The sequence below is a fragment of the Myotis daubentonii genome, chromosome 18 (assembly GCF_963259705.1).
Source record: "Myotis daubentonii chromosome 18, mMyoDau2.1, whole genome shotgun sequence".
Classification (NCBI taxonomy): domain Eukaryota; kingdom Metazoa; phylum Chordata; class Mammalia; order Chiroptera; family Vespertilionidae; genus Myotis; species Myotis daubentonii.
Genome location: NC_081857.1, coordinates 19,068,715 through 19,095,476, shown reverse-complemented (window position 1 = coordinate 19,095,476; position 26,762 = coordinate 19,068,715). Strand labels below are relative to the sequence as shown.

The window sequence follows — 26,762 nt, the reverse complement described above, 5'->3', positions numbered from 1 at the left end:
AAAGGAAGTGGGCAGAGGAGAAAATTCCATTGGAATGCCAGACATCCCTAGGAATGGGACACGGCTTTGTAGACACTTTTGAAAGCTTACACCCACTGTGTCCTATATTAAATGCATCAGGCCGCATAGCACGTCACATCTGTCACCAACTGTGACTGTCACCTGCCATCAGTGGGGCCTTTCCCTGGCTCCATTTATCAGCATCCCATCTACTCTTGTCTAGGAGACCGTGTTTAAGCCAGAAAGTAAAGATGTAAAGAGATGAAAGGTCTTTTCAGATCATTTCCCAAAGGTGGTATGGGATTTCCAGCTGTGTTTACAGGGGTTGCAGGGGACACAAAAGGCCAGATGTGAGAATCCAGCTTGCTATGTTCAAGTCCCCCGAGTTTCAGCCTGCTGTGTTGTCTGCAAGCGCTCCAAATGCTGGTGGTAAACACAGGACAGAACTGGCTGTGGGAAAGAAGCAGTCTGCAGGAGTGGCCCCCGGAAGGCTCTTCCTGGGGAGGATGATGCCAGCGCCTCACAGGCACCTAGCTCTGCCCACACTTCCCCCTGCGTGCTCTGCTCTGAGAAAGGCACCCAAGCAGGTCCTGTTCTCCATGAGCATCTTAGCAGCTGCTGTCTGACAGGGAGCCGTCTCTCAATTACACTGTGCTGACTGCTGGGTCTATTTCCCACGGGTCAGTGGAGCCATTGCTAGGTTGCTCTTGAGCTCAGAAGAGTGCCTTTTCTGAGAGAACAAGTATTCCGCCTGGGCCCATAGCTGGCTTTCCCTCCAAGGATGGGAGGGGGGAGGACAGCCTGTCTGAAGCAGGTGCTCCAAAGGGACAGGCTCTGATGGGATGGGATTGCCCGTGACACACAGCTGGGGGGAGAACGCAGGGCTTGGGAACTTTCTGCCTCATGGAGAAAAGAGAAGTGTCAGTTGGGTTTAACAAGAAAATGAGAGAGAGGGGGGAGGAGGAAGTAGAAAGGGAGGGAGGAAGGAAGGGAGGGAAAGAGAGAGAGAGAGAGAGAGAGAGAGAGAGAGAGAGAGAGAGAGAGAGAGAGAGAGAGAGAGAGAGAGAACACTCAATTCCAAGAGGTGGCAGACAATGAGCATTAACCCATTGTTAACTCATCAATGTCAGTTCAGAGCCACCAGTCCCCTGGTAAACCTGGTTTTCCTGCAACAGCCCCTGACCCTCCACCAAACCCGGCTGTCAGTGTTCTCCCTGCTGCACCACTTCCTCTCCCAGCAGAGATGCCCTCCCCTTGCTCAGTCTCCCACACCCACGGAGGGAACCTGCTCTACTGAGAGCTGAGGTCCAGTGTGAGCCAGGACTCTTGCCCTGGAATAAACCCCCTCCATGGGCCACGTGCTTCGAGGGCGGGTGTCTGCTGTGCTCCCGAGTGAGTGCTCTGTCTGAAGGCCCCTGATCTGCAAGCTGACCCAGGTCTCATAGAGTCTCCTGCAGTTTCTTCCTCACCCTGCAGAGTACACACATGCAGAACCAGTGGCTATCCTCTGCTCATTTCTTCTGGTAATGTTTATGGAGAGAAAATCAGTGGAAACTTGGGGTGTATCTCCTACCAGGGGGGAGGTGGGGCTCGCTGCCCCTGGAAAGGACCCAGTGCCTCTCAGAGCTCTCTGATAAGGCTGCCTTGTCACTCACATCAGTTCCCAATCCAGCTGAGCCTGGTCAATGTCATCCATCAGTTTCATCAGCTTCTTCTTAAACTGATGTTCAAAACGCACATCATCCTCAATAACAAGAGTCTTCTCCAGCTCTCGGTCAATTACCTGCGAAGGTCATCAGTGGGAAGACACTCTATGAAATAATCAATACTTATTTTTTTAAATATATTTGATTGATTTTTTACAGAGAAGGGAGAGGAATAGTTAGAAACATCAATGAGAGAGAAACATTGATCAGCTGCCTCCTGCATACCCCTACTGCGGATGTGCCCGCAACCAAGGTACATGCCCTTGACCGGAATCAAACCTGGGACCCTTCAGTCCACAGGCCAACACTCTATCCACTGAGCCAAACCGGTTAGGGCGATATGTATTTTTTTTATTAGACAAATCAGTATTAAAACATAAGGAGTTTAGTAGCATATGTAAAAGCTCATAACTGGGTTCTAAGTCAACAGCAGAATGAATCAATAGACTGTGGTATATTTACAACAATAAGAATGTATGATCTACAATCAAATTAAATGTTCTAGATGAATCTCACGAACATAAGGTTGAGAGATGGGACATACCCTATGGTTCTATTCATATATTTTTTAAAAAAGTACAAAAGAAGACAAAACTACTCTGGCTGTCGTTAAAAGTCAGGACGGTGATGACCGGGGGGGACAGTGACGAGAAGGAAATGCAGAGGGGGTGGATCTGTGGACTGGCAATCTGTTCGGGATCTGGGTGCTGGTTAACGTGGGTGCATTGTTCAGTCTGTGAAATTTCACTGGCCCGTGTTTTACAATCTACATATTTTTATACATTTCTCTTATGTTTCATTTAAAGTTTAAAGAAAAAAAAGACAGGCCTAGACTGGATCATTCAAAGAGAGAAGGCATTCAAGGGGCCCTTCTTTAGAGCCTTTTCCTTTTCTTGTGAGAACTGAACCTTGATCAAGAGCCCCACACTCCAATACCACCCCCATCGTCTCACCTGTAAGATATGGGTTCAAGTCCTAGCTCTGCCACTTCTTGCTTAGACAACATGTTTATTTCCTCTTGGATAAAATGGGCCCATCCCTCCTGACCCACCTCATGTGACTCCTGTGGGTCTTCTCGTATGAAGTCACTTACTAAATGATGACATGCTAGACACATGCAAGGCGTCCCTACTAAGGATGAGAACGCATCTGCAGGAGTGTGGCCCTAAGAACACGGGCGTCTTCCCCTGCCATTGTCCCAAGGGTGCCAAGGTTACCCCTCCTTGTCTGTGGCTGGCCTTGCGTCAGAGGAAGATACGGAACAACTGCAACTTTCAAGTGTACTTCCAGAACAGGGAGGGGCTCACCTTACACCCGGCCCTCATTCACCCACCAAGTCCCACTCTCCCTCCTCCTCATTACAAAATGCACATGTACATACAGCATCATTTACCTCTTTCCAGACAGAGTAGTGGCTAAGGAAGCAGCCGATTTCACCCCTGGTCAGAGGCCTGGAGGAGTAGGGGTCTCGATACCCAGGCAGCATGTCAATGTTCAGGGCCTTCAGCTGGCTGGTGTTGAGCGCCCTGCGTGACAGAGAACACATATGAAAACGAACAAGGAGAGATGTCCCCACCACGGAAGCCAGAAAGAGAGTTCTGTATGTCCCCCAGAGCCTTCACGCACCCTGAGAAAAACGTCCCAGGTTTCCCATAACTCCTTAGGAGCTCCCGGGGTCACGTGTCCTGGGGGGTCTTATGAGCTTTGTGGAGAGCAGAGGGTGTCTTGTAGTTGGTGTAGCCCTCATAATGCCCAACATAGCTCTAAGTATCATCACTTTTTTGACAACTTTGAAAAGTATTTTCCTCATGAAGGAAAGTGGCAAATAGGAACATTAAGTCCCCTTCCCAGGCCCTGGGGATTCTGCTGTGGGTGTCCCGGCCACACTTCAAGAAACACTGATGGGATTCTCTAAAGGAGTCATAAGAACTCGCACTACAGCTTCTAACCATCCTCCTTACAGGCATGCAGATAACATTGGAACTGCAGTTTTTGCAAAAATCCATGCCTTGAAGGAGGGTGTCAAATAAAAGGTCAAAGCAAAGCAAAGCAAAGCAAAGCAAAAGAAAATAACAACAGCAATAACAAACCCCCCTGAAGGGAGCTAACATGTACCCCATGTGACTTGCCTGCCATTCTCGGCAAAGCGATCAGCCCAGACGGACTGTGGCCAGCATCTCATGCAACAGCATACACAGACCATTATGAACTTTTTCCATTCATTTTCATTGGGTCGCCCTAGTTTACTGGTAGACACTTTGCTCAAAATCAGGCTCTGAATGCAACTCTGAACGGATTATTTCCAATACACTGCAGGAAGCTGGGAACCACCCCAACCACTGCAAGAACCCCAGAGATGGGAACATCACTTCTGGCGTGAGCCTTCAGCGTCATGAAGAGCGGAGATGGCTGGACGGTGAGTGGACTGTGGTCCAGATCTACATGGTGAAATTAACTTCTGTGCTACTATGAGTCATAATGTCTCCCCAGGTAGGCTGCACGGGGCTGTTATAAAAATGTGTCTATATTCCAATGACCACAGATTCTCCTCACCCAGAACTACTCCATCAGATAGGACACATCCCCACTCCAACCCCAGCTGCAAAGGTTCAAGAGAAACCCAACTCACTTTCCATCCACAGCCTCCACGATCTTGACCTCAATCTCCTGCTCATACAGGGTGCGTAGCATGCGGTCCCGCCGGTCCTTCCTGCGTTTGAGATTTATCATGAAAATCTAACGCAGGGAGAAAAGGAGAAGGAAACAGAGATGACTCAAGTCTTCTTTTAGGCTGTTTGAGAATTTAAGTAAATGTAGCATCAACATTTTAAAGTTTCAGTTGGGATAGGGAGTGGAAACTGGAGATTAGTTTATGTTTCATATCAGGTCAAATGACATGAATCCAGATGGACTTACTTTAAAAACTGAGCCATTTGTGGTGACTTAACCCTCCCTGTTTCTCTGATGTTCATTGGTGAACACCTCCACCTTGTTTTTGAGACAGAAAAGTTGAAAAAGTTGCTCTCCGCGAGGCTAATGGTGACTTAAATCTAGGCATAGGCACTAAGGGGCAGGAGGCAGCTTGGCAAGTGGTTAAATTCGTCAGCAGACCTGAGTTCCCATCCTGTTATTTACTAGTGTTTGCCTCAGATCAGTTCCTCTGCCTCAGTTTCCTCATCTTTAAAACTAGGATAATAATGGTCCTGTCTCATGGGTACTAAGTACCAGCTATTATTATAATGTATATCCTCTGTCTAAAGTCAAAGAATAAGAAAAATCTAGTTTTAACACATTCCTTTTATTTCCAAAGGTTCCAAACGTAATGATCAAGGTCTCAATTTTAGTAGCTTCTGTGTCAAAATTCAACTTCCCTAAAGATAAGGGCATTTTTCTGAAGGAGGTAAAGGAAGGAGCCATGGCCTCAGGGGCAGCCCTTTGAGGAAGAGATAAGGGAGAGGTGGAAAGAAAGGCTTAAGTGAAGGCTTAAGTGAAACTAAATTTCCATGTGGATCTGTGGGAAAAGGTATAGAGAGGACTCCTACTGGTCCCAAAGAAGGTGCACTCAGCTCATCCCCCACGAGGGCTTGGGTCCACCTGTGCACCCACGTTATCCCTACATTCCTGATGGCTGCACTAGACACATACGTATTACCAGGCCATAACAGGAAGTTACAGATGATGACACTGTCCTAACTTTTCCCATGTTTAAGGGGCCACAGAAGGACCTAAAGCCTCATGAATGCTATTATAGGTAAATTAATATATTAACAAGGTCTCTCCTATGGGCAGTAATAAACCCACTTAGTCCTCAAAGTGAGGGAGACTTCAGCGGCCAGCAAGAAAATGATTGATACATGGCATGGAAAAGGAGAAACCTACAGGAGTGAGTCGGATGATGCTGGCTACCTCTTTAACCGTCGAGGTGATATTTCATGTTACAGGGTCCAGACACTTGTTTGTAAAAAGAGGGAGTTGAACAAACTCATCTCTCAAGTCCAGGACAGATGAAAATGTCTATAATTCACGCTTTATAACAGGGTTGCCTTATGCTATGTCTAGAAGAAAGAAGTAACTATAACCAGCCTGCAGTTCAGACTACATTGGGTAAAACTTTGGTTCATATGGTCATTCTGAGTGTGTTTATCGATGTTATATGATTTATTGGGATAAAAAGCTACACTAACTAAAACTGCCACTCTTCCTTACAAAATATTCTCATTTCTATCCATGTATAAAGCTCTGGGCAAAGAAAGTGAGGGTGGGGGGCAAGATGACCTCTTTAAAAAATCATCCACTTGATTTAGGGCGAAGTGTGTCAGGCACGTCATGATTTCATCACCTCCTTTGTTTACCTAACTGGGTAATTATTTTTTAAAAACACAATTTCTATGGTGACCATTTGCCTTGTTACTGGTGATTTTACAACTTGATGGGTGGTGTTCTTTCATATTTCATTTTCTTCCTGGGTAGTAGACTCATACTGTGATGGGCCATATTCCACCCCTTCGTTTTACAGATATGGGAAGGGCATTGCTTGTGGCACACAAGGAGCTACCTGGGGTCACTCTAGGAGAGCAAACCACAAAACAAAAACTGAACAGAAACACAACAAAAAAGTCCCCTCACGCCAAAGACCTCTGGCCTGGGATGACTTTAGGAAATAACAAGCCTGTCCCAGTTCCTACCAGGACAAGTGCAATAAAAACTGCAGCCACGAAGGAAAAACACAGACAGCTCGCTCATACTTAGTGCACGGTAAACAGAGAAAGAGCCACACAGCCAAATGCAACCCAGACACCACCACCGAGGTCGGAGAGTCCTGGGAGGGGATGGAAATGCCCAGAAAATCTTTTTTTTCCACCATCCTAGTCAGGACAGAGAGAAGATTACCCTGGGCCCCGGAGTTGAGTCCCTGAGGCTGTGTCACTTTCTAGAGTGAGCCCTTTTCAAAGGCAACTACGAGTGACCCAGTCGTCACACCCACATCCAAATGCAAGACCAGAGCTAGAAGATCCTGTTCCTGTCCCGTTTTTTGCTTCTGTTTGGTCCTTAAGGGAATGTGTTTATAGAAGGAAGATGACATCTGTGAAGACACGGGCTCTTTTACCTGGAGAGCCAGGAGCTCCAGGGGAGGAAAGCTACAGCGATACATGGGAGCCCGTTCAGTGCACGGTGCAGACCAACATTCTCTGCAGCCTGAGGGTTTTTAAAGCCATTTATACTTCAAGTCCTCTCTCCCACGCTTCCAATCATCTCTCCTCATTCAGCCCTCTGTGGAAATTGCTTAGTAGTGCTCTTTCCCACCTGATAGTCATGAAAGACTTCTTCCCACCTCAGAAGTTCAGCCCCCAAGTCACTTTTATAGACAGAAGCCCATTTCCCAGGGCCAGCAGCTCTTTACATGGCTGTACTTAGGGAACATGCGTTATATGATACCAGGTGATAAAGAAGGACTTTCCTTTCAATGGAACAGCCGCAATGGGCACAGAGCACAAAGCTTGGCCTATAACCTATCCGGATTCCGTGAGAAAGCACCCGGTGTGCGGATTCCTGACTCGCCTCTAGACCGCCAAGTTCCTGAATACAGGACATGAGGAACCATGGAGGAGTCAGTGACTTGGCCCTGCCAAGTATCATATATGTTGGGCATATTACCAAGAGAGGCATCTCTTTATATTTCTGCTTCATTCTTTATGCAATTGAAACTTACTGACAAACATGGCCCTCAGCGAGCTATTATGATATTCTTGCCTGGGGAAAGGCAGAATTTTAGAACAGTTTCTTCGTTCTCTTTTTCCTTTGTCCTCTCAACCCTACCCTCCAACCTTTTTCCTTGGGAGAACAGCGGAGAGAACATAAAGTTCGGAGTGGTCCAGCACAGTTTCCACCCACCCAGAGTCAAGTTCAAGTTCTCTAATCCCGAAAACACATATCCTCTTTACCTTACCCTGGAGTCTTGATAAAAAGGTTGATAAACTGTGGCAATATTTTAGAAAAAAAATATCAAATTCACTTTCACCACGCAACAGTAGTTTCTTTCCGATTGAATGATTAATTCACTTTTACCATGATGCTCCTTTTTCAAGAAAACTGAGGCACAACAAAAAGTGAGTAATTTTTCCCAAGACCTCAGTTTCTTTTCAGTAGCCAAGCCCATCTTGTTGGCTCCCAGACCTATGCTCAGGCCTGTGCATCGATATAAACATACAAGCATGTTAAACCCTTGCACACACGTGCACACACACACATAGACACCTTTCCTACCTCATCAAATCCCATCTTGTCTGGGTATTTAGGGACAACTGAGACAAACTGGGAGGGTTCCACTGGAGGACGGTCAACTGGAAGACACAAGAAACACGCAGAGGGCTTTGTTAGTGCATGTCAGAGAACAGAAATGCATCCACATGTCTGATCTCTAGGAACACAACCTGCGTGTCCAGGGCAGGCACAAGCACTCAGCACCTCTCCAGGACTGAGTGGCTACACAAGAGCCCTGCCAGCCAGGGGCCTGGCTTTGAGAGCACTTGTTTATATGCTAATTGCAGTATTTGCTCCATTTCCCATTAGACTTCTTGTCAGATGCCCTGCCAGTGTGGCTCAGTGGTTGAGTGTTGACCTATGAACCAGGAGGTCATGGTTCAATTCCCGATCAGGGTACATACTGAGTTGTGGGCTCGATCCCCAGTAGGGGGCATGCAAGAGGCAGCTGATCAATGATTCTCTCTCATCATTGATGTTTCTCTCTCTCTCTCCCTCTGCCTTCCTTTCTGAAATCAGTAAAAATATATATATTTTTAAAAAGACTTATTGTCAGAGCATTTAGGGCAACCGATGAGGGTGAGGACTCTGTAGTCAGATGACCTGGGTCCAGACTTAGGTTTGTGAAAGTCTGGAACAGTTAGGTGACTTCTCTTAGCCCCTTTCTTTGTGTGTAAAATCAAGATAATAAATGTGTATCTTTCAGGATGTTATAAAATTTAAATCTTACCGGCATGCCAGGCAGGCACAGTAAATTAACATAATAAATACTCAATAACTCTTAGCCCAGGATAACTTACTGTGGCCAATGATGAAAGGGCTCAGAAATAGGCCAGACCCTCTCGGAATAATGCTTTTCCTATATAGTTAAAATGGTCAAAGCCTAGGACTATTTTTATCCCAGCCAGGCAGGGTTAGCTACAGGTACACAAAAGGTCCTTTATTTCAATACAAGCTCAGCTCCGAGGGCCAGCCCACGTCCCAGAACCTGGAACAGGGCTAAGGAGGAAGTTTCCACATGGAAGGAACATCATATCTTAACTCACAAAAGTTTTAATTATTTGAAACTAAAAAACAAAACAACTCTCTTTGCAAGCAATATATGTTAAAGATGGATAGCCATGGTGTTGAAAAACCTGAGAGAGTCTTGAAGACTTTTGGTATTGCACAAATTCAAAGCACTCATTTGGTTTTTCTTAAACAGATGACACAGAATTTAAAATGAAAGCTGGTACGTGGGTTGTTTGAAGACCTGTGCGTGATGGTTCTTAATGGATGGTTCAGCAGCATCCATTCTCCTCCGTTCCAGGGACGTGAGAGGAAAACAGTTCCTCACCCTTGAAGTTAGTCAGGACCATGTGAATTCCCATTGCTCCACTCTCCAAACCCTCGCTCCCTCACCCAACCCAGTCCCCACAGTGATATGGAGAAGCCACTCATTTGGAGCAGCCCAGCGTGATGTACCCACATATGGAGGGCAACCGCCCAGGGAAGACATCAGGCCGCAGCAGACTTTGGACAGCCAGGCATAAGCCATTGCTGGATTGAGCTGAGGAGATTTGGGCACCGTTTGATATACCAGCATAACCTGCCTCATCCTGACTGAGATACTGTCCCCTCACTGGGATATTAAAGAGAAAGCAGGACATCCAGTCTCGCTAATGACCAAGTAATGTGAAGTTCTAGAAGACGGCGAGACAGGTTTCCTAAGCCAAACTTTAGAGTTGGGCGCTTACATCAGCCCTGACCTATTCGTCCAATTTCTGTGCGAACATAGAGCACATGTTTCTGTTGCCATTAGCAACCCCGAATGTTTGGGTCCTTTCTGTTCCACCTCACTCCTCACTCGTTGCTTTTAACATCAACAAATATTTATTGAGGATCCGCCATGTACAGACTTAGATTTCTAAGAGAAAGAAACGTAACTTATAAACTCCTCCTTGTTTATACCGTTGTTTGAGAAGCCGTCTAGCTCTCCCTCCTCGAGCCTTCTGAGACTTGGGAGGGGGTTATTTTTTCAGTTACCCTTTCCACACTCTTGGTCTCTGTTTGGCACTCACATGGCCTGTGTGGCTTTAACATGTCAGCCAAACAGACTGCTTTTAGCCACTCTGTTTCCATCAAACATGGGAGGCCATTGCATTCATAGGAGAAGTGCCCCCCAGAAAGCCCAAAGTGGCTGGCTCCTGAAAACCACCACTGAGCAAAAATTAGATAAATAATCCTGGGTTTTGCCACTGAAGACAGAGAACTAAGCCATAGGAAAAACAGGAAATGATGTGAGCTAGACCTAAGAAACTTACTTGACTCTTAGGTATATCCCAGGTTGTTTGGGGTCATTTCTGACTCCATCATTCATAATTGATCTAGACCCTCATTGAATCCCTCTCGATACATATTCCCTCCCTATACCAACATTTGGTGCAATTTGTTTCTTTGGCTCCTGGATAGGTTCAATAAAGATCTAGAAATAATAATAGCTATTGTGACAGAGTTATTATCACTTACTGAACTCTGGGCTACACACTCTTGGCATATGCAATCACATTTATTTAATCTTTACAACATGTACCGTGGGATAGCTATGAGTGTCATTATTTTACAGATAGGGAAACAAAGGCTTAAATGACTTGCCCAAGGTCACAGGTCTGATAGAACTGATATCTGAACCTAAGCCTGACTCTTACACCTGAACTCTTAACCCCCCAAGCTCTACCCTGCCACCAAAGCTATTCCTTGGTAGTCCTTGGAGCCAAGTTGGCCTTGGGCAATGGGTCTGGGTTCATAGTAGCTCAGTTAGCTAAGTCCTTGCTTCTGGAGCACCCACCATCCAGCATACAACATACCAGCCCAGTCACACTTGGAAAAGTATTTGAGAAATTATGCTTGCACCAAATCCTAACACTTCTCTATAACTTCTTCTGAACTTCCATTGCTCTAGCCACCACCCTAGCTCAGGTGCTCATTCACCATGCTTGGGGTGTTTTAATATTTTTTAAACACTCATGTGCTCTCACTCTTGCCTCATTCTTACTCATTGTGCACACTGTTGAAAATATGATTTTCTTCCACAAAAAGAGCTCTGTTCTTGACCCTGACACTCAAGTGTTTTATAATTTAAGTGCTTTCATATTCACCACATCATTTTATGCCTTCTTTTTTATTGTTGTTCTTTTGTAGAGATGAAGAAATTCAGACCAACCTAGATATAGACTTGCCCAAGGTCAAATAGTGAGTGATGGGAGGAGCTAGAACTCAGTTTTAGACCTTATGACTTCAGATCCAATATTCTTTTTAATATTTTTATTGTTTTTTAGAGAAGAAGAGAGAGGGAAAGAAGGAGAGAAACATCGATCGATGTGAGAGCGAAACATTGATCAGCTCCCTCCTGCACCCCTCAACTGGGATCAAGCCCACAATATGGGCATGTGCTCTGACTAGGAATTAAACCAGCAACCTTCTGTTGCACAGGATGATGCCCAACCAACTGAGCCACACTGGCCAGGACAGATCCAATATTCTTAATAATCTACATGACATTCTGTTGCCTCAAAATGTCATTGCTGAAAATGGGCACCTAAGATTTCCATCATCTCATGCTCTGATTTGCAAGAGCAAACTTCTCATACCTCATACCTATTTACTTCTAACACTTTCATAAGCTCTAGCTTCCTGTAATTCATCCCCAAATTTGCTGTACAGGAAGCACATCCCCAAATTTCTGTGCAGCTCCCACCACTCATTCCAAACTGTTCATCCTTCATCCTTCAAAACTCCCAGCCTCTTTGATGCTTATTTTCATACCACCTACTTCCTCAACAGGCCCCTTCAGCCACTGATGACTATGGCTTCTGGCTCATGGTCTCACTGTTATCATTCTTAGAAACCTCAGCATCCATGTGGTGATCTGTCTAACAGCCTAGTGACTCCCAAGTCCTAGACCTTAGTACCAGCAAGCATTCCTTCAGTGACCCACTACCATGCCTGCACCCATCATGCCCTTCATGCCTTGCTTCCATCAGTACCCAACCCAGACCTCATGGTCCAGTAATCTAACCATTCCTAGTAAACACTCTTAAATCTCTTCCATTAATCTTGTTTAGCAAGACCCCAATCTTGGTTGAATTCAATTGTCAGCCGAAACCGGTTTGGCTCAGTGGATAGAGCGTCAGCCTGCTGACTGAAAGGTCCCAGGTTCGATTCCGGTCAAGGGCATGTACCTGGGTTTCGGGCACATCCCCAGTAGGAGATGTGCAGGAGGCAGCTGATCGATGTTTCTCTCTCATCGATGTTTCTCACTCTCTATCTCTCTCCCTTCCTCTCTGTAAAAAATCAATAAAATATATTAAAAAAAATTCAATTGTCCATTTATACAGCACTGAGAAAAATTCCGCAAGAGAAATTCACACAGTTGTTCTGACTGAGTCATTTGAAAACTATAACCACAGATGTCAAATTGGCACTCAATATTGCCAAATATGCAACTATATACTTCCATAGTAAATTTACTTTCTGTTTTCTGAAAGATATATTTTGTGCCTTTTTCTTTCTTCTGAAATCTCCAACATCTCTCTCAAGCTGTTGATTGGAGTACATATGTCATAGAGAAAATATTCAAAGTCAAATTAGTCCTGCCTTTTCCTTTGACCTCAAGTTTACAAACTCAGAAGCATCTGTACCCACACATTCTGACTTCTACCCATTGGCTACCGTGGGAGAAGCATCCCTGTTCCTATCTAGGACAACCTCTCCAATGTTGCCCTGGCTTACAACGCCTTTTGTTTTCTCAAGATCTTCAGCCTTAACAGTCATCTTCCTCTCTTCTACACCATCAAGTTCTCCTTATCTGTTCTCCTTCTCAGCACACACATATGCTAAAATCCTATCTTAAAAAATAGCACACAAAACATAACAACCTCTGCCTTGATCTCTCACTGCCTTCCAGTCACCATCCTATTCCTCTAATTCTCCATCCCAGCAAGATCCCATTCTCTCATCTCCCCATTGTTCCCTCTTCAGCCCACTCCAATGGGCTTGTGTCCCCATCGTTTCACTGAAGTGGCTCTTATCAAGGTCACCACAGATGTCTATCTCGACAGAACAAATGATCAATTCTCTATCCTCACTTTACTTGACTTCTCAGCAGCATGTGGCTCCTTCTTGAACAGTTCTCATTTTTTCCTTCCAGCTTTCTGGCTGTTCGTCTCCCCCAGGGATCTGTCCTCCTCCCTCTCCTCTTCTCTTTCGATGTTCTATTACTAACAAGTTCACTCTGTTCCATGGCTTCAAATATCCTTTTAATTCGAATGACCTCAAATGTCTGTCTCCAGCTGGAGTCTCTTCCTGAACTCCAGATTCATAGCCAAGTATCTCCTAATCTTTCCATTCAGATGTTCAATAAATATCTTAAGCTTACATCACCAAAACTTCTCTCCCAAATCTTTTCCCATGAAGCCTTTCCCACTTCATTAAATGGTAAACCAGGCCAAAATCCTGGAGCCATCCTTGATTCCTTTCTTTCCTCACGGGCTGCATCCACGTCTCTGTAAGTCCTATTGGCTCCACCACCAAAACATATCCTAAATCTGCTTGCTTTTCATCTCCTCCCTGCTACAGCTTACATCCCAAACACCATCTTCCCTCACCAAGAGAGATATACTGGACCCCCTATACCAGTGATAGCGAACCTTTTGAGCTCGGCGTGTCAGCATTTAGAAAAACCCTAACTTAACTCTGGTGCCATGTCACATATAGAAATTTTTTTAAATATTTGCAACCATAGTAAAACAAAGACTTATATTTTTGATATTTATTTTATATATTTAAATGCCATTTAACAAAGAAAAATCAACCCAAAAAATGAGTTCGTGTGTCACCTCTGACACGCGTGTCATAGGTTCGCCATCACTGCCCTATACTGTAGTGTCCATACCATAGTCCGAGTGACCTTTCTTATACATTAGAGGTCATTCTGACTGGGCTCACACCCTGCCCACATGCACACATCCTGTGCTCTAGTGATGAACAACTGAATTTCTTAGATCCTGTGTGACAATTCAGTGCAAATATGCCCTCCTTTGGGAAGCCATTTCCAACATCCTTCCCTACGCAGGGTGGATCTGTAGCTTTCTCCTTAGCCACCTGTACATTATACATAATAATTAGTGTAGCTACTGATTATTGAGCCTCTACTAATCCTGACATCATGTAGACCTGTAGGCAATAACAACACAGTGTGTAAGGATACAAGCTTTGGAGACAACAAGATTGGTTCAAAACCCAATCTGTTGTTTCCTTAGCAGGATGATCTGGGGCAAGTTACTTAAACTCTCTATGCCTCAAGTTTTTCATCTTTAATATGGAGATAATAAAACCCCTTTCACTGCTCTGTTGTAAGGATTAATGAGACAATGTATAAAGTAGCCTTAGTCGGTTTGGCTTAGTGGATAGAGCATCGGCCTGCAGACTGAAGAGTCCCAGGTTTGATTCCGGTCAAGAGCACATGCCTGGGTTGCAGCCTTGATCCCCAGTAGGGGGTGTGCAGGAGGTAGCCAATCAATGATTCTCTCTCCTCATTGATGTTTCTATCTCTCCCTTTCCCTTCCTCTCTGAAATCAATTAAAATATATTTAAAAAAATGCTTAGTATGGTATCTGATAAATCATAAACTATTAGTAAGATGAAGTCATAATTATTGTTGTAGTTATTAGACTTTTTATATATATCATTGAACATCTTCCCCCAAAGTCTACAACTTTTCATCATCTCCACTGTATAACTAAACAAGTTAGGTTACTTGCCCAAAGTCATATAATTAGAAAGCAGCAACGTTAGAGTTTAAATCCCAATACAAAGCTCCATTATAGCCCTGATGACATTGTGTGAAATGCATTTACTGTGTACCCAGCTCTCCACCTGGACAGATGCTCCCTGAGGGAAAAGACTTTGTCATGTTCACATTTCACGTTAGGGAAAGTTTAAGAACAAAGGAGCAAATGAATAGCCATGTTTTAGCCAAGGCAGACTGATGGCTGTGAGACTCCAGTCCTGGGGCAGGGGAGGTGTGTCTGTGGTGGTCATGGTGGCAGTGGAACAGGAGCCATCACAGGCTCTTGGGTCACTCACTCATTGCTTCTATCTGCACATGGATGAGGGTTTCGACGTCGTCCTGCAGGGTCTGATGGGGCTTCAGGGGGATGGGCAGGTAGCCGTAGTGCTCTCTGTTGCAGAGGTACATCTGGATGCCTGAAGACCGAAGAGAGGGACAAAGCCGACCAATCAGAAAACAACACTTGTTAGGTCTGTAGTGATAACTATGGAAAAGGAGGCTGGGCTGTGGCTGGTGCTGGGTTTGGCTCTGATATTGAACAAGTAGCTGTTTCAGGCACTGTCTGCAGACCTCAAAAATGCTCCTTTATTAAGAAACTATAACCAGCACTGGGGTCTAATAAAAAGCAGGGGCCATTCTTCAGCTCAGAGGAAATTGATTTTCTCTCTAAAGAACAAGCATAGTTGTGGTCTGAAATGAACACTAGAGGCATGAAGGGATCAAAAAGGAGGCAAGGAATTCCCGTTCCCGAGAACAGAATAGAACACTGCAATCCACCAACAGGAAATAACGAGAGACTGAGGGATAAAATCCATATTTGATATGAAAGCAAACAGGAAAATCCTGTAAGGCTGACAGATTACGAGAGCTAAATCTAGGCACATGTAGAACAAAAAATAAAAAGCAAGGAAATTTAAATTCTCCATGACTCTCTTTAGTCTTATTTCTTCTCTAAGCAAGCTCCCTGAGAGCAAGTTTCCTGGATTTGGTGTCAACCAATGGACATGAAACTTCTAGAACAAATTCATAAAGGAACAAAAGAAAGTCTGCATCTCAAGGCCTGTGAAGAACCTGCCAGAAATGTGCCACAGCCCTCTCGTATTCAACACTGGTCTTATAGCCCCAGCTGGCTAGTTCTGAGAGTTATATTACACAGCATCTGTGTTCAGCCAGATAGCTAGGAATGTAGGGATCAAGATGGTCTCTTAGGGACGCAGCAGCAGACACAGTTTTGACTAATGAGAAGATTGCTTCATTAAAAGAATGAATCTGCCAAGCTCTGGTCCATGTGTCCAAGCTTCTGACTTGTTCATTGCTAGAATCATCTATGTTTTCCAGAGAGAGAACTACCTGCACAGAGCCTTCTCTATTTTGTGCAGATGAGATTTCCTCCGGTCAGCTGGATCACCTGCCAAATCAGCTGTCTCACGGCATTAACTGAAAAGAACGGGGAAGAAAAGAGCCTCTATCCTCCCTTTGCTGACTCTGGCTGAATCAGGGTTGGCCCACCAATCACTGTCACTTCTCTTGCCTTCACTGAGTGAAGTCATTAGCTCTGCTGTGCGCCCGCACGAAGGCTTCTGGGGAACTTCAAACCCAAAGCTACCCTCTTGCAAGTCATGATGAATTCAGAAAGGAGAAGAAAAGTGATTTCAGGTTTAGGTTGCCTCTCAGCCCTTCAACTTTCCAAAGTTGCCATTCAGCTTTCCAAAGCTTCAGTAAAAGGAGGACATGAGACCCAACTGAGCTATCCATCAAGTGAGGAAACAAGAGAGGCATGTTCAAACATGCAAAGTCATAAATGTTTACTTTCCATCACACGGTCTCACCAAGTTACTGGATGATGTGGAAGAAGAAGAAGGAAGAGGAGGGGCAGCGGGGGGGGGGGGTGGAGAGGGAGGAAGAGAAGTGGAGGAGGGTTACAAATAATAAGGAAGATGGGACACTGTAAAGAGGACAGTCAATGAAGAAGGGAAGAGAAGAGGGTCCCAGGGTGACAGTTGTGGCACCACTCAGATTAGAGTGCATCAGAGGCTCCAGGCCAGGCATCGTCACCAATAAGAACAGCAGATAAATCGGACCATTTATCTAGAAACCTAAAACACTAATTCAAAATAATAATCTCACCCCTATGTTTACTGCAGTGTTATTTACAATAGCCAAGCTATGGAAACAGCCCAAGTGTCCATCAATAGACAAGTGGATAAAAAAGCTGTGGTAGATGTATATAATGGAATATTACTCAGCCATGGAAAAGAATGGAATCTTACCATTTGCAACACTATGGATGGACTTAGAAGGTATTATGCTAAGTGAAATAAGTCAGTCAGAGAAAGACAAATACCATGTGATCTCACTTATATGTGGAATTTAAAGAACAAAATAAATAAACAAAATAGAAACAGACTTATAGACACAGGGAACAGACTGATGTTTGCCAGAGTAGAGGGGGTTTGGGGGGACTGGGTGAAAAAGGTGAAGGGATTAAGAAGAACAAATTGGTGGTTACAAAACAGTCACCAGGATGTAAAGCTCAGCATAGGGAATATAGTCAATAATATTGTAATAACTATGTATGCTGCTGGTTGGGTACTGGAAATATCAGGAGGAACACTCTGTAAAGTATATGATTATCTAACCACCATGGTGTGCACCCGAAACTAAATAATGTTGAATGTAAACTGTAAAAAGAAAGGAAGAAAGAAAGAAAGAAGGAAGAAAGAAATGAATGCAGACGTACTTAGCCATGGGAAAAAAAATGTCACCATGCTAACATGAGTTTTAGACAATTAAGGGTTAAATTTTAAAAGGAAATGTGTTGATAACTAGATAAAGTCTATGAAGGAATCTGGTACTCTCAGTGAAAGCTGCTTCTGGGAAAACAAAATTCTCTTTGATACTGCACCTTAAAGGACTGTACATACTTACCTTAGGAAGATATCCATCATTTTCTTATACTCACATAGTACCTTAATATTGTAAATTGATATACGTATCTTTATTCTGATGAAAATTCAGAGAGGTCATGATTGGCCCAAGGTCACGCAGTAAGTCATTAGTGCCAAACCTCTGTCCCTAAAGGCCAATGCCGAGCCTCTTTATCCACCCAGAATTCGGAAGCCGAGCCTCAGAACCAGTAACCACACAGGATTGCCATCCCTGCACATGGGGGCACTTTTGGTCACTACCAGTGATGTGCAGGAGGCAGATCACCCACATCTTGCCTCTTTTGACACTGAAAGATGACTGGCTGGCGCCAAAGATGGTTCCCGTGGCCACGATGGGAAGTGAACTCCTGACCCTGCCCTCATTACAGCCACAGAGACTTGCCTATGACCCCTGTGCTCTCTTCTTGGGCTAGATGGGCAGCCACACCCCAGTGCCCAGGCGCACTTGGTCTGACCCTTTCACTCATCACCCAGATGTGGTGATGCCTGAAGTCCAAGCTTAAAGAGTAAGGATCAAGGTTTGTGGCTAGATGGTCCTACCTGGGACACACAGACCCTTTCTTTCCTTCTCGACAGTTAAAAAATGACGCTCCAGTGGATGAAGCACAGCCAGGGAGCTTCGCAAGAGTGAGAACAAAACAATCATATCATCCTTCATCAAGACTCTCTCAGGGGGGAAGGGAAGTGCTTTGCTTTGGATCTAAGAATGGAAGAGCCCAGAAATACTCGATGGCTGCATTCACATCTCTCCTGAAAATACTTCAAGAAAGTGAAAGGGCTACCTTAGGACCACGCCACCATCTGGGAAGCTTTTCCATTCCTCCAAATGCAGTCATTCTTTCTGTCTTGTCTCCTGGCCTGTTCACAGTTTGTACCACCCATCTGACCCTCAGCTTTCACTGTTTCATAACTATATTTACGTTTCCACATGGAAAGGTAATATCTCCCCAAACACGGAGACTAACACGATGGTAGGCACAAGAGGAGGCCCAGAGCCCTGATCCCCTCGCCTTCCTTTTCTCCCTCTCGTCTCCCCAAAGAGGGGAATCACCAAGCAGCTTTTGGGCCCCTGCACCTGCTTTCAGTGTCCCGGGAGGACCCTTGGGAAGTCTGGCCAATAATGAATGAAGGCCGAGTGAATAGGACAAGCGAAGGGCAGAGCTGACAATTCCTTCCCAGCCTGTGTCACTCTCCTAGCCACAAATCCAGTTCTGGGTTTAAAAGAATTATCATCATCATTTAGCGCCCAGGTCACCATAATGCCTTGTGCAATGCTGTAAAGGGGACTCTGTTAGGCGAGGATCGTTACTGTAACTGTTCACAGTTCACTTTCTTGGAACGTCCTTCCTTCCAGCTCTGAAGCAAAGGGCCTGGCACAAATAGAAGGAATGAGAAGGCCCTGCGTCTGCTTCTCATCCTGGGGAGGTCAGAGCCAATCACAGACCAGGAGGAAAGAAGCAGTTTCATTAACATTGACATAGAACCTTCAGGAAAACGTCCAACCCACAGGAGAACGAGATCCTTGCTTTTGCCTTGACACAGGCCTAAAAGTGCCTGCATCTGGCCAAGGAGTCCCAATGGCCTTGCCAGCCAAGGGGGAAAAAACCAGCTTTCCACATTCCCACCAAATATTCTCATTCCTACCAAGTCTACAACACGGTCGAGTTTATTCACCATCTGCCTGGTTTCTAAACTCGCTTTGGCTAGTGGCTAAGCGACACATTTCTGGCTCATTGATCATGGGACCTGGCTTCCGTCCTGAGAATAAACCTTTGCTTTAGGAATGTGGGTATCTTCACTGCTTTGGTGAATTACGCCCTCCCTGACGGCATGTGCAGGTGACAGAAGAGAAATAACTTTCATTCCTACTGACTTGTCTCCTTTAGAAGACTTACACTCGCCTCTGGAAATGCTTTTCTAGTGGTTCATGAAAGACTTAAGTCTGGCTTTGCCTGACCTTCAATGGGGACTGTGGTTGACACCCCAAATCTACTCTCTCCTTCTTCTAGAGCAGGAGAATGGGGCTCTTGACTGCACAGACAACATTCTGAGCCCCCTAGGTGTTGTCCTGTGACTAAGTGCTGGTTAATGGGTTATGCAAGGAAGTGACGTGTTCAACTTTCATGAGTACCTTCAAGGGGAAGACACTGCCGTCCCTCTCTGGCTGGAACGCATCCCTAGTAATGAGACATCTTGGATCATACAATTAAGGATGATGCCTCATGGAGGGTGGAGAAGCAATGGAGAAGGATCCTGGGTCTCTGCAAATGTGTAGAATAGAGCCACTGCACCAGCTCAGACTTTTTAAAGAAGAAATAATCTTCCATTTTTAAAGTCTGGGTTTATTTATTTTTTGCCAGTGTTGTTTTGGTCTGTCAGTTTCTGATTAATAAAAGGGCTCCTACAATGAACAAAGCTATGCAGTAGCACCATAGGGAACCAATAATTGCCCCTGGCTATCACCACCACCACCACCCTCCTCTCACTGCTCAGTAACAAGAGTGGATTCTGGGTAAGGGCTCTTGGTCATTGGTGCTCACAGGGACAGCAACCCAGAGGGTGCTGGGGTGAGAACTGCAGCAATCAATTGCCTCTAACACTACCTGCAGAGGAAGCCCATTTCCTTAGACACAAAACAAAGAGGCTGGTTATTTGCAGTGTTTCCCTGGGGGCGGTGCCACCCAATACCAACAGTACCTGCTTGCCTGCTGGAGAAGGCAAAGACGATGATGTCATCGAAGGTCCAGGTGTAGTCCTGGTGCGGGGGATAGAACATGAGCTTGTCAGAGGCCTCCTTCCTGAGGTCAATCAGGAGTGTGGAGTGGACCATGGGGACGGGAAAGCAGCCCATCCTCTTCCATTCTCTGATCTGAAGGTAGTCCGGGGTCCGTTTATAGAAGCCCTACAAAAGAGCAAGCAGGGAGGCTATGTTCTCTCATCTGAGACTTCATCTCTCATGGTCATCTGCCAGCCGATTCCTTCTAAGTCAGCACCATTTAGAAGTTCCCAAGCAAAGTCACCTTCACTCTTTTAATCTTGGCCTAAGAATTTGGATTGAGCTCAACAATTGCTATTTACATATTAAACAATACTAAAAGCGTCCTGTTGTCAGAAATAATTTTGGTTTCAGCCTATCTCTTGATTTAATAATTTCATAGAAGTACATTTATGTTGGCTTATGGTTAAAGCATGAGTATGAAGAGGTGGCAAAGCCAAGCAATGGAAGTGTCTGCCGGCCTGAGTTCAAATCCCACCTCTGCTACTTATTGTCTGCAGGTATTGGTTAGAGTACTCAACCTAGTTCCTCATCTGTAAAACAGAAGTGACGGCCCTATCCACTCCATGGGGATGGATGCCTTAACAATTCAGAGTGCTTATAATAGTGTTGGCACTGAGAAAGCATCATTGGCTATTATTAAAATGGCTATATTACATTGGTTAATGTTTTTTAACTCAACATGCAGTACTGAGACATAGAAATAGGGTCTTCTTTCTATGAAGTTATTTATTCAATATTCTGGTGGAGCTGTCACTGCTCAAAAGAATTCCCCTTTGGAAAGTTCCTTGTGGGCAAGCACACAGGGCAACCAATCCCTTGACTTTGTGGTCACATTTTCTGTTGTGATGTCAGGGCCCACACACAAGGCATTGCAGCCTCTTTCACGCCTCGGGCAATCCCTTGCAGTGGTTCTCAACCTTCCTAATGCGGCGACCCTCATGTTGTGGTGACCTCCAACCATAAAATTATTTTCGTTGCTACTTTATAACTGTAATGTTGCTACTGTTATGAATCGTAATGTAAATATCTGATATGCAGGATGTATTTTCATTGTTCGCGACCCACAGGTTGAGAACCACTGCCTTAGTGTCTAGATGAGTGTTCCAGCTGAGCTAACCCTAACCCTGACTACGTGGCAAGGTTGAAGCCGTGCAAATTGAAACTTAGAGGATGTGAGGCTTAGAGTTGCTTGAACCATCTTCCAGCTGTTTGATCTCAGCCCATGTTTGATCTCCTTGAGTTTCTTCTCACACGGCGTAGAATGGATCACAAGCACTAAGGTCTGTGAAGATACTTTGAAAACTGTGGTTCATTATAGGGAGTATTATTAGTAGTATAATTTTTTATTAGCTTTTAAATGAAGGCTCACTTAATATCCTTAAGTTAGAACATGGGTTCTCCCAATACTTCAACTTGAAAACATTTTTTTCCCAAGGGATAAAGGGAAGGCTGGTCTTTAAGAACGCATGTCAAATATAAAGTTCTGGACAACTTAGGCACAATATTCTCAGAATGAGAAGACTGGAAATGTCATCATGATGATGAATCACTGAGTATCCCGGCGGCAGGGAGGACGGGAGCAGAGAAAGGGAGTTAACATGCCTCCTGCAGACAGGCAGAGGTGAAAACTGTGTCTTTTTCCCCCACATAAGTTGAATGTTGTTGGTAGTAATTCTTGTTCACTGGCCAGACAATAACACCAGGGCCACTTTGTTTTGGATGCTCTGGGGACCAGGGCCTGCCTGAAGCACATGGCGTCATTGACTGCCCCAGCAGAAGCCTGATGGGATGGAGCCAAGAGTAGAGGGGTAACAATTAGAATTGCCCCTAAAGGGTTCAAATTTTTACTTTAAAAAAATCCTCACCTGAGAATATGGTTATTGATTTTAAAGCGAGAGGGAGGGAGGGAGGGAGGGAGAGAGAGAAACATCAATGTGGAAAACATCGATGTTTGCCTCCTACATGCACTCGACCAGGGGATCCAACCCATAACCTAGGTATGTGCCCTGACTGGAAATCAAACCCCAAACCATTTTGGTGTACAGGATGATGCTCCAACTGAGTCACACTAGCCGGGGCCAGGTTTTTTACTCTTATTGTGCAAAATAAGTGAGCAATTTCTCCTATTTGCTTTTCATGATGAAAGCAAACAAGAAGATAATTGAAACCTGGAGGCTGCAGTGCCTAGAATAATGCACCCTTATGGCTGATGTCACAGCATAACTCATTAAAAACAACCGAGTGATTCTGCCACGCGAGACACTGCAGATCATTAACTAAAAGTGTGTGGATTCAAATGCACCTAAATAACGTTCCAGACCAAGAACTGAAATGACTTGTACAAATATGAACTTAATGCTTCCCTAGAAGAGATGTGGCTAATAACATGCATTTGAAACCTCTCGGGACTGCGGGAAATACTGTAGTGAAAGAGGAATGCCTCGTCCAGTAGTGTGCTAGAGCCACTGACTATTATGTTTTCAGGAACTGTGCAAGCCAGTTGACATGTTGACAGCTGTAAAAATAAAAATCAAGTTAATGCCACCATCTAACAGAACCGCAGATGTCAGCTATGCATATTTTTAATAATTATATCATCAAGTAGCTACACTGCAATTTACTTAACCTTTCCCTTAGCTTAAACAACATTTAAGTAGTCTGCATGGTGGGAGTAACTTACACCATGAAAACTGGCAAATGTTACCAATCAGGATTTTCCTCCCACAGGGAGCCAGTTATTAAACATTTATCATTTGGCCCCAAACCAAACAAAATATAAAAGAGGGGCTCACAATTTTAGCCCCTTGGGTCTGAGACCACATCTAACATATATATATATATAAATTTTTTTTTCCTTAAGCACATCTTTATTCTATATTGATATATATGACATTGATCAGTTTATCTCTTGCATTTATTAACTAAAGAGTAAAACTATAACCAGCCATAAGCATTCACTGTAACAGATCTCTAGACCTTAAAGATTTTACAGTGGAAAAGAGAGGGGATGGAAATAAAAGAAGCCCTAACCGGTTTGGCTCAGTGGATAGAGCGTCGGCCTGCGGACTCAAGGGTCTCAGGTTCGATTCCAGTCAAGGGCATGTACCTTGGTTGCGGGCACATCCCCAGTAGGGAGTGTGCAGGAGGCAGCTGATCGATGTTTCTCTCTCATCGATGTTTCTAACTCTCTATCCCTCTCCCTTCCTCTCTGTGAAAAATCAATAAAATATATTTAAAAAAAAAAAAAAGAAATAAAAGAATTCTGACTTTAACATGAATTTTGTAAAAACAAGCTACCATAGGAGTTCTAATTATTGGATCTCTTTAGAAATAAATTTGGCAACATATATCAAAGGTCATAAAAATATTTATACTCTTTGACTAAGTAATTCCACTTCTAAGAGCTATCCTAAATAAATAATATTAAATACAAAAAATTATATTAATCATGACGATCCTTATAATAGTTAAAAGTTGCAAAAAACTTAAATGTTTTTAAATTAAGAGAAAGGTTAAGTAGCACTATAGCCACTTGATATAGTTATTAAGGAAATGCAAACTGTTATCTATGATGTTAGAGTGGTGGGGGTTAACATGATATTTTTATCTTTTTCCATTTTTAAATTTTTCTATAGTATTCTTATGATAGTGTTAATGACAAAAAAAAACACAAACAAAAACAAAAAAATCAAACACACCACCTATTAAATTTTTTTAAAAAATCTCTGAGTCAGAAAGAAAAAAAGTACAAATCCCAGCAAGCTTTATTGGTTCATTTAAGCTTCTAATGCTAAAGTCACTAGAATGTTTTCTTCATAATTCATTAAGTCAGAAGCACTCACTGGGTTGTGGCATTGGACCTGGATATATCTCCCTTCCTGAAAATGCCTGCTCTGAAATGGCATGCATCTTTCAAAGGAGGAAATGAGAAGAAGGTTAATAGGGCTACTGGTGACTCAGAGCCGCCTTGTTAAAACTCATAGCTTTCACTCCTTAGCCAAAGACTTGCCTGAGGTGTGATTCCGCACCAGAAATTGGAGTACAGGCCCCGAGACTCCAGCATGGGGGCCACGATGGTTTTGTTTTCGGCAATCAGTAGATTGAGGGTCTGTGGATTAGTCAGGAAGTTGTCAACATCTATGAACTAGGAAAAGAAAAAGATAAAGTCAGGTGAAAAGATACTTGTCGTCATGGGTTCAGGAGTAACCCAACACCTCCCGAGGATCACAGAGGCTGGCTCATGAGATATGGCACCAGTTATCTATGTTCTCCTTACGGGAGCTCACTGCAACAGGATGGCTTTCATTCAGACTAAACACACTTAGTCTAACTTCTACATGTTCAGCTCCGCAAAAGGCACCAGGCAATGAATTGGTGTTACCACGCTGGGGACACACGCAACCAGGACGCAACCCACAATATTCAAAAGGGAAATGGGAACTGCAGCTGCTTAAGAAGCTGTCCTTTCCAGTGGAGAGAGGTTCATGGAGGACAAGGATGGAACAACATATTGATTCCTGATCATCAAGTCCAGCACGTTCTGGACCACCTCACAGTTCTAACGGAAGTGATGGAACCTCTAACGGAAGTGATGGAAATTCACCGCCAGAGCCCAGCATCATGGGGAGCAACCAGGAAGCCAAGAAAGAGGTGCCATTTCCCCAAGTCACGCAGGAGTGAAAGTGAATGGCATTTCAGAGCTGTTCATTTGAATCTCTTTTTATACAATTAATTAAATTCCTCTGAAAAGTTATTAAGACTATATTATTTTACCTACAGCATCTCCCATGAGCTACAAAGATTTGGATTTTTATGCCTGTTCTATGAAAGAGAGTGAATAATTCAAGAGCTTGTTTGCTTACTGAAAATGCATGTCCGAAGTGGGTCTGAGATGAAATCCGGGTATCTCAATATTAAATTCCCAACATTTCCTCTGTGCCTTTATTAAAAAGTGGAGAAGGTAGGGCCTAAACATAAGATTGTTTCACTTGATCCCACAGTCCTAGTTTTTGGACAACTGATCTGGACATATTCTAGATAACAGTTGTCAAGAAATCAAACATCTGATTTTACCAGAATGTAGTCTGACCATTTTTCCCTCGCAGTTCGAAGGGCTGCCTGTCGTAGTTTCATCACATGGGCAAACCGGGAGGCCGGCCAGTGCTTTGGACCAATTTCATCAGGATAAGACCTAAAATAATAATAAATAATAGTAGTAGTAGCAGCTTTAATTACTGAGTGCCTATATATTCCAGGCACCATGTAGAAACTCATTGAATCTTCCACTCACCCTCGCTTGAAGTAGATACTGTTCTTGTTAGTATCATCCCCACATACACATAAAGAAACTAGAGCAAGGAGAGAGCAAGGACTTCTGCTTACTGTACACAAGAATCTTGATGTGAAATAGTTCAGTGGGTTCTAAAGGGAACCCACCGAGTCCCTACTAGCTAAGTAGAATTGTCTCTGAGTATCCGAGAGGTATTGGTTTCAGGACCCCCGTGGTTACCAGCATCTGCGGATGCTCAAGTCCCTTCTATAAAATGGTGAAGCATTTGCATATAACCTGCACACATTTTCCCGTATATTTTAAATGTTCTCTAAAGATTATTTTGAATACACAGAACAATATAAATGCTATGTAAATAGTTGTTATCCTTTATTGTTTAGGGAATAATGACTAGAAAAAGTCTGTACATGATCAGTATAGATGCATTGTAGGCCTAACTACACTGTACACACACCAGCAAAAAATGATAAATTTTTTTCTGAATACTTTTGATACACAGTTGAATTGCAGATATGGGACCCACCAACTGTATTACTGTTCTCCCCGTTTCACAGATGAAGAAATTGGTGTAGAGCAGTTTGAGCCGTTTGCTTAATGCTATGTAGTTAATAAAGGGCACAGTCAGGATTTAAACCCAGGCACAACCCCAAAGCTCATGTTCCTAGATATTTCTTAAAATACATTTTTGCCATCAGGTACATTTGGAAATTTGTAGCATAAAAATGTGAGTTTCCCAGGGGAAGGAAAGGTTTAATTTACTTGGGCAAGTCTCAGGAAAGGATGCCACAGAAGCGAACACATGGCTGTATCCCGGGTGAAGGGAGGTCATGGAGCAATGCATAGTCCTTGGGATCTCCATCAGCATCCTCAGAAAGGCCGGCCCCAGGCTCTCGCATGGCCACACAGGCCGATGGGTGCTGTGCCCTCAAGAACCCTTCTGGAAACTCCT

At 44.0% G+C, this 26,762-nt stretch overlaps 1 protein-coding gene across 3 annotated transcripts in view; it reads right to left on the bottom strand.

Moving 5' to 3' along the window:
• Nucleotides 1-26,762, bottom strand: part of COLGALT2 (collagen beta(1-O)galactosyltransferase 2) — a 79,112-nt gene that overhangs the window by 4,517 nt on the left and 47,833 nt on the right. For 2 of the 3 annotated variants that reach the window (XM_059673772.1, XM_059673770.1), the window contains exons 3-10: nucleotides 25,597-25,714; nucleotides 24,533-24,667; nucleotides 20,442-20,646; nucleotides 15,093-15,212; nucleotides 7,971-8,047; nucleotides 4,336-4,442; nucleotides 3,100-3,232; nucleotides 1,656-1,783 (exon numbers count right to left, since the gene is read on the bottom strand). In XM_059673772.1, coding sequence (XP_059529755.1) covers nucleotides 1,656-1,783; nucleotides 3,100-3,232; nucleotides 4,336-4,442; nucleotides 7,971-8,047; nucleotides 15,093-15,212; nucleotides 20,442-20,646; nucleotides 24,533-24,667; nucleotides 25,597-25,714 — 1,023 coding nt within the window. Of the gene's footprint in view, nucleotides 1-18; nucleotides 897-1,655; nucleotides 1,784-3,099; nucleotides 3,233-4,335; nucleotides 4,443-7,970; nucleotides 8,048-15,092; nucleotides 15,213-20,441; nucleotides 20,647-24,532; nucleotides 24,668-25,596; nucleotides 25,715-26,762 lie in introns of those variants that run through there. The other variant, XM_059673773.1, reaches the window with a different exon arrangement.